This window comes from Bos indicus x Bos taurus, chromosome 15 (genome assembly GCF_003369695.1).
Source record: "Bos indicus x Bos taurus breed Angus x Brahman F1 hybrid chromosome 15, Bos_hybrid_MaternalHap_v2.0, whole genome shotgun sequence".
Lineage (NCBI taxonomy): Eukaryota > Metazoa > Chordata > Mammalia > Artiodactyla > Bovidae > Bos > Bos indicus x Bos taurus.
The window spans coordinates 3,975,912-3,983,361 of record NC_040090.1 but is presented as its reverse complement, the minus strand read 5'-3'; the positions used below and the strand labels follow the sequence as shown (position 1 = coordinate 3,983,361).

The window sequence follows — 7,450 nt, the reverse complement described above, 5'->3', positions numbered from 1 at the left end:
TCTGAAGTCTAAACTGACATAAATTTCTTGAAACATTGCTCAGTGAAAACAGACTGCTTCAGGGGAAGTTTGGGAAGGAATATTAAAACACACACACACACACATCTGTTTCTTTACTCAAAAAAATTCAGTGAAAAAGTCTTTTTCTTTGCTTTAGTTTGTTTTGTTTAATAATTCTGCTATAATCTATTCTACAACTTAATAAATTCAACTTAATATAACTTTTTAAAATGATATCAAAATTTAATGCAATACAAGAGTATATATCACTTCTGAAATTCCAAATGATTAAATTTTACTATTTCCTTGGGATAGACCCATTTTCCACCTACTTGATGAGTATTAAGGGATTGTGAAGAAACCATTAAATGGATTCTTGACATTTGTGGAATATATCCCAAAATCTTCTTGTCTGATACAGTGCTTCTGTGGTAATGAAAGAGTAAGCACTGTGAAGAATTTTTTGATGGAAAGAGGAGGCAATGAGGTGTTAGATAATAAACACAGATAAAAAGAAAAATCAGAAATATCAGAACTAGTACAAATAATGAATTGACCTCAACTATTGGTTCTAAAGCTTTTATTTAACTGTATTTTATAAATGTACCCATTACAACAATAGCTATACTCTTTCAACAAAAAATTGTAACTTCTGATGTGCAAACTCCTCATTTGTCAAATGTAACCAACATTCTGTAATTTGCAGTGTTGTTGTAAAGAACATTTTTTTAATTAGTCATATCAGGTGGTCAAGAAGTAAAAAGAAAATAATTATTAAAATTATTAAAAATTAAGTAAAGTTGACCTGAAGATTTTAAATGTTGTTCTAAAATACCTTCCTTTCAATGTTTATCAATGAATGATTTTAACTTTTTTTCATAAGAAATGAGTTCCTCTGCTTTCTTCTGGTTTTCTTCCATCTTTCTCCATCTAATCTCTAGCTGATTCGGACATATCCCACTAGCCAATGATATCATATATAGTCCATAAATATATAATCTATACATATTATGTTCAAAGTATTTCAAAAGCTACTTGCTGAAGAGACTTGGCAGGTGGTAGACAAGTCAAACAGAGATAGAACCAATACCAGGATGTACTCACTTTTAGGGTAATAACCAGACATGGGTACTACTAAGCATTTAGCTTTCCCTTGCCATGCAAATTCACATTTGGGGATTGTAGCCTGATTTGAATTTAGCCTCTTTTTAAAGGTAAAATGTAAACTGCCTAATACATATTACAAAAATGGGGGAGGGGGGAATAACAAGATAAGTTTTTAACTTAATCACCTGTGTCAGAAACTTATAATTCCAGATTAAAATCATAGATCTATTGTTTTGCACTTGCCTAGCTATCATTTATGCATATGTGTGGAAATTAAAACATATCTTGAAGGATCACCTACAACAAATGTTTGGAACCATTATCTTCACTTTTATAGTTCACAGTTTCTATAATCTGTTTTTATAGGCATGAAAGTATTTTTGAGAGTCAAATATATAATATCAGATTATGAACAAAAAGAGTATCTGGAGAGTTACTGTTAATTACCTTTGTTATGAATATTGATGATAGTGAAAGGATCAGTACTCTTCCAAAAGCAATAGAGATTATTATTGCTTACAATGAACTTTTTAAAATGTTAAACATAAAATGCAGAATCAGTTTTCAAAAATAGCTATATATTGCAAGCAAATCACAGGAAGAAAAACAACTAAACCTGCCTTGTACTAAATATTGACCTGTAAGGTTCTAGGTAATTAAAAAGTCCCATCATTGTCTGTGAGGGTGGGAACAAACACTGAATCTATAATACAGCAGAGCTTTAATTTGTTGGGGATTTGGTGTTTTGTTTGTTTGTTTGTTTGTTTGTTTCTATTTGCCCCATGTGATGTTGTTATTTTCCTTCATGGGGAATATGCAGTTCATCATCAGATGGATGGCATGGCAGACTACTCATTCTATCTGGAAGAGATCACACTTAAGGTAGTAATCCTAATAACATATGTTTCTCTATATTTAGAAAAGTGTTTTCTTCATAATCTAAACAATTCAAACACATTGCTTAATATTTCATCGAAGTTGAAGGCACAAGGATGACAAAGAAATAATCAATATACACAATTAGAGTTTTATGAAGGAGTTTGGAAGAACAAATATTTGTCAAATTTTGTTTCCAGCTTTTCACTATTTAAAATCTACTTCCCAATCAATAAAGTTTGCTCACCAAGATTCCAACTCAAACTATGTATTTGAAAGCCATCCAAATCTACTTTCTTTTTCAAAGAGGTCCCACAAAATCAAAGAGGATGAGTTTTTATGAAAATTGAGTACTGCAAAGTAGCAGAATGCAATATTGTAGAGCATCAAACAACTCAATGTTAGTTTTAAAAGTTTAATCACAACAAAAGAATAATTGACAGAAAATGGTTCAATCAATTATTCATCTTTTAAGCAAAATGTGTTGTATTTACTTGAAATATGGCAATGTGCACAAGCATGTTTATAAGACAATAATTTGGAAAATGCAATGCCAGCATCCTGCAAAAAGATCACCTTCATCTTTGAGGTCTTATAGTCTGTGTTGCTTTCCAGAAGGCCGCTTTAACATCTTTGTTTCTCAGGCTATAGATGAGAGGGTTGAGCAATGGATTGACCACAGTGTAAAACAGAGATGCCACTTTGTCCTTCCCAAGGGAGTAGGTGGAACTTGGCCTTGAATATGTGAAGAGCAACGATCCATAGAAGAGCATGACCGAGACCAGGTGTGAGGCACAGGTGGAGAAGGCTTTGCGCCTTCCTGAAGCCGTGCGGATCCTCAAAATAGCGAGAAGGATGTGGAAATAGGAAATGATGATGACAAGAATATTTGAGAGGACCGTGAAACCCACGAGACCCAGGAGGACCTGCTCATAGACCTTGGTGTCTGTACATGACATCGTCACCAGTGGTGGTACATCACAGAAATAGTGGTCAATAATATTTTTGCCACAGAAACTCAGGCGAAAAGTGTTGGCAGTATGTGCTATGGCATTCAAGAACCCTCCTATGTAGGAGCCAGCAACAAGCCTAGTACAGAGAGAAGGGGACATAGAACTTGAATAAAGTAGTGGGTTACAGATTGCCATGTGGCGGTCATAGGCCATGGCTGCTAGGAGATAGCACTCAGTGTAGGTTACAGCACAGGAAAAGAAAAACTGGGCTCCACATCCAGCCAATGACATGTGCTTATCCTCTGAGACACAAGTCGCCAGGATTTTGGGGGTGTACACAGAGGTGTACCAGAAATCCAAGAAAGACAGATTGCCAATGAAAAAATACATAGGTGTGTGCAGGCAAGAATCAATATGGATTAAGATAACTAAGGACATGTTACCTGACAAGGTGATCAAATAAAATATCAGAAATATTCCAAATAGGGTCAGTTTCCACCGGGGGTCTGTTGAGAGGCCCAGTAAGATGAATTCATTCAGGAGGGTACGATTTCCAACTTCCATGTCCACTAGGAGAAAGTCTGATAAGAAAAAGTTGCTAAATGATTTAATGATTTTCTATTGAAAGAAATAAACTGTATATTAAACCAGCAATTCCTAGGAAGCTTATGGACTTTTATCTCTTATTGCTTAGAATGACAGAACATCAGTCTGTGACTTAGGGGCCACTGGAATTCAAGTTAGAATCTCATTTTGAAATTTGGTCTTTCACTTCCTAATTGTTTAATGTAGAACACTTCCTCCCATAGGCACCCCAAAATTACTTTACAGAGCAACTATCAATGAGAAAAACCTGATTCCAGTAGACCATATTTGGGGCCATAAAAACACTCAATAATTTTAAAATAATTCAAGCTATTGGAAGTATATTTTCTGACCCCCACGTGTTGATAATTACATTAGAAACCAGAAGTAGAAAATAGATCTATGAAAAATTCCCAAATATTTGAAAGAATATTTAAAACACTTCTAAATACTTTATAAGCAAAACTTAAAAGTACATATAGAAATTATTTTTAAGAAAGTGAAAATAAAACACAACATATTAATAAGTGGGAAATAGTAAAGCAGCACTTACAAGGAAATTTCCAGCACTGAACACCAACAAAAAATAAATAAATAAAAGCTCTTTAATTGGTGATATTTGCTTGTAAATGTGGGCAGGAAGTGGCCCAGATGACAGAGTAGAACACTAAGCTCACCTCCTCCCTTGAGCACACCTAAAATATAACTATTTACAGAGCAACTATTGATTAGTATCATCTGAAGACTTTCCACAACTGAAGAAACTGAATACATAAAGAAGAAACTGTGAGATAAATAGGAGATATGATGATACAGATAAGTTGACACCTTGCATATATAGATAGAAAGATAACTATATTTACATTTCACGGTAGTCACAAAAAGAGAAGAGAGAAGAATCCAAACACAACACTAAAGATAGTCAAAAAATCACAAGAGAAGACAACAAAAAAGGAATTTTTAAAAGAATTATCAAAAAAATAACAAAATGGCATTAAGAAATACATATGAATACTTATTTTAAATATAAATGGAATATATTAGCAAATCAAAAAATATAGAGTGGCTAAATGAATAAGAAAATAAGACCCATGTATGTACTAACTGGGCTTCCCAGGTGGCACTGGTGGTAAAGAACCACTGCCAATGCAGAAGACATAAGAGGGGCAGGTTCAATCCTTGGGTCAGGAAGATCCTCAATAGGAGGGCATGGAAATTCACTCCAGTATTCTTGCCTGGAAAATCCCTTGGGCAGAGGAGCCTCGAGGGCTACAGTTGATAGGTTTGCAAAGCGTCAGACACAACTGAAGTGACTTAGTACATACACACACATGTACCGCCTAGAAGATATTCCAGATCTAAAGATGCACACATACTGAAAGTTAAGGGATAGAAAAAAGGTATTAAATGTAACTGGAAAGAATGTGGGGTAACAATACTTTTATCAGACAAAATCAACTTTAAAACAAAGACAGTGATAGACAAAGACATTACAAAATAATAAAGACATCAATCTAACAAAGTGAATATATATATACACATATATAATGTGTGCATGCTTGGTTCTGTCCAGCTCTTTGCAAACCCATGTACTGTAACCCTCAAGACACTCCTGTGTCCACGAGCCTATCCCAGAAAGAATACTGGCATGAGTTGCCACTTCCTCCTCCAGGGGACCTTCCCAACCCGGGGATCTAACCTGTGTCTCCCGAAGCTTTTCCATTGGCAGGCAGATTCTTTACTACTGAGAAACCTGAGAAGCCCTAGACTCACAACTGGAGTCAAGATTGCCAAAAAAAATATCAACAACCTCAAATATACATATGCTACCACTTGAATGGCAGAAAGTGAAGATTAACTTAAAAAATCCTGATGAGGGTGAAAGAAGAGAATGAAAAGGCTGGCTTAAAATTCAACATTCAAAAAAGGAAGTCCATGGCATCTGGTTCCACCACTTCATGGCAAATAGATGGGTAAAAAGTGGAAACAGTGACAGATTTTATTTTCTTGGGTTCCAGAATCACTGTGGATGGTGACTGTAGCCATGAAATTAAAAGACACTCACTCTTCAGAAGAAAAGCTATGACAAAACTAGAAAGTGTGTTAAAGAGCAGAGACATCATTTTGAGGGTAGAGTCAAAGCTATGATTTTTCCAGTAGTCATGTAGGATGTGAGGAGTCGGACCATGAAAAAGGCTCAGTGCCAAGTAATTGATGCCTTTGAATTGTAGCACTGGAGAAGACTCTTGAGAGTCCCTTGGACAGCAAGGTCATCAAACCAGTCAATCTTAAAAGAAATCAGCCCTGACTATTCATTCATTGGAAGGACAGATGCTGAGACTGAAGCTCCAAAACCTTGACCACCTGATGCGAAGAGCTGACACCCTGGAAAAGACCGTGATTTTGGGAAAGACTGTGGGCAAGAGGAGAAGGGTGTGACAGAGGATAAGATGGTTGGATGGCATCATTGACTCAATGTATATGAGTTTGAGGAAACTCTAGGTTATAGTGAAGGACAAAGAAGCCTGGTGACTATAGTTCATGGGATCACAAAGAGTAGGACATGACTTAGCAACTGAACAACAACCAACCAATGGTTACTAAAAACTTCAAAGAGAAAAGTTTAAAAATTGGAAAAATAATTCAAAAAGAAACAAAACTCTAATTTCCACAGAACATTGCAAAAGCAGTCATTCGCAAGAGTTAAGTCTATAATGTTAAACTCAAGAAACAAGAATAATCTCAAATAAACAACTTCCCAGTACACTTAAAGAAACCAGAAAAAGAAGAACAAATCAAAGTTAGTAGAAATAATAAATATCAGAGTAGAAATAAGTGATAGGTACATTAGAAAAACAATAGAAGATATCAGTGTAACTAAAAATTAGTTCTTTGAAAAGTTAAAAAAAAGATAAATCTTCAGCCATATTCATTAACAAAAGAGAGAATGGCCAAATAAATAAAATTAGAAATAAAATAGAAGTTCAGTTCAGTTCAGTCGCTCAGTCGTGTCCAACTCTTTGTGACCCCATGAATTGCAGCACACCAGACCTCCCTGTCCATCACCAACTCCCGGAGTTCACTCAGACTCACGTAGTTACAACCTATTTAACAGAAATGCAGGCAATCATAAGAGAATACTAAAAACAGATAAGTGCCAACAAATTAGAAAACCTGGAGGAAATGGATAAATTCTTAGAAATATGCAATATTTAAAGACCAAATAAGGAAGAAATAGAAAATATGGGCCAACCTGTTATTGGTAATGAGATTGGAAAAAAACCCAATCAAAAAATCTTCCAATAAACAAACCTGGGACCAGATGAAATTGTATGATTTGCAACCACATGGAAGGATCTAGAGGCTATTATACCAAGGGAGTAAATCAACTGCTGCTGCTTAGTTGCTTCAGTTGTGTCCAACTCTTTGCAACCCTGTGGACTGCAGCCTCCAGGCTTCTCTGTCCATGGATTTCTCCAGGCAAGAGTACTTGAGTGGGTTGCCATGCCCTCCTCCAGGGGATCTTCCCAACCCAAGGATCAAACCTGGGTCTCCTGCATTGCAGGCAGATTCTTTACCACTGAGACAACAGGGAAAGACAAATACTGTGTGATCTCATTTATATGTGTTGTCTAATAACCAGACCAAGTGGAAAAACATAGCAAAACAGAATCAGGCTCAGGGGTACAAAGAACAAAGATGTGATGGCCAAAGGAAAGGAGGATTGGGGGGGGGGTGAATAAAATAGGTGAGGAACAAACTTCTGGTTTCAAAATAAATAAGTCATGGAAATGAAATGTACACCATGGTAAATACAGCCAACAGTATTGTTAAGAAGAAGAGGTATGACAATAGTTTGGAAGAAAAGGTATGACCAACCTAGACAGGATATTGAAAAGCAGAGACTACTTTGCCGACAAATGTCTGCC

General features: G+C 35.9%; 1 protein-coding gene across 1 annotated transcript; it reads right to left on the bottom strand.

The window, feature by feature from the left end:
• Nucleotides 1–2,561: 2,561 nt before the first annotated feature.
• Nucleotides 2,562–3,500, bottom strand: LOC113906014 (olfactory receptor 9G4-like). Its single transcript, XM_027564040.1, has one exon. The coding sequence runs from the start codon at nucleotides 3,498–3,500 to the stop codon at nucleotides 2,562–2,564; it is 939 nt and encodes a 312-aa protein (XP_027419841.1).
• Nucleotides 3,501–7,450: the final 3,950 nt, after the last annotated feature.

Excerpts from the sequence above, each read along its gene's own strand:
- LOC113906014 (XM_027564040.1), bottom strand. The coding sequence starts at position 3,500 with ATGGAAGTTGGAAATCGTACCCTCCTGAATGAATTCATCTTACTGGGC.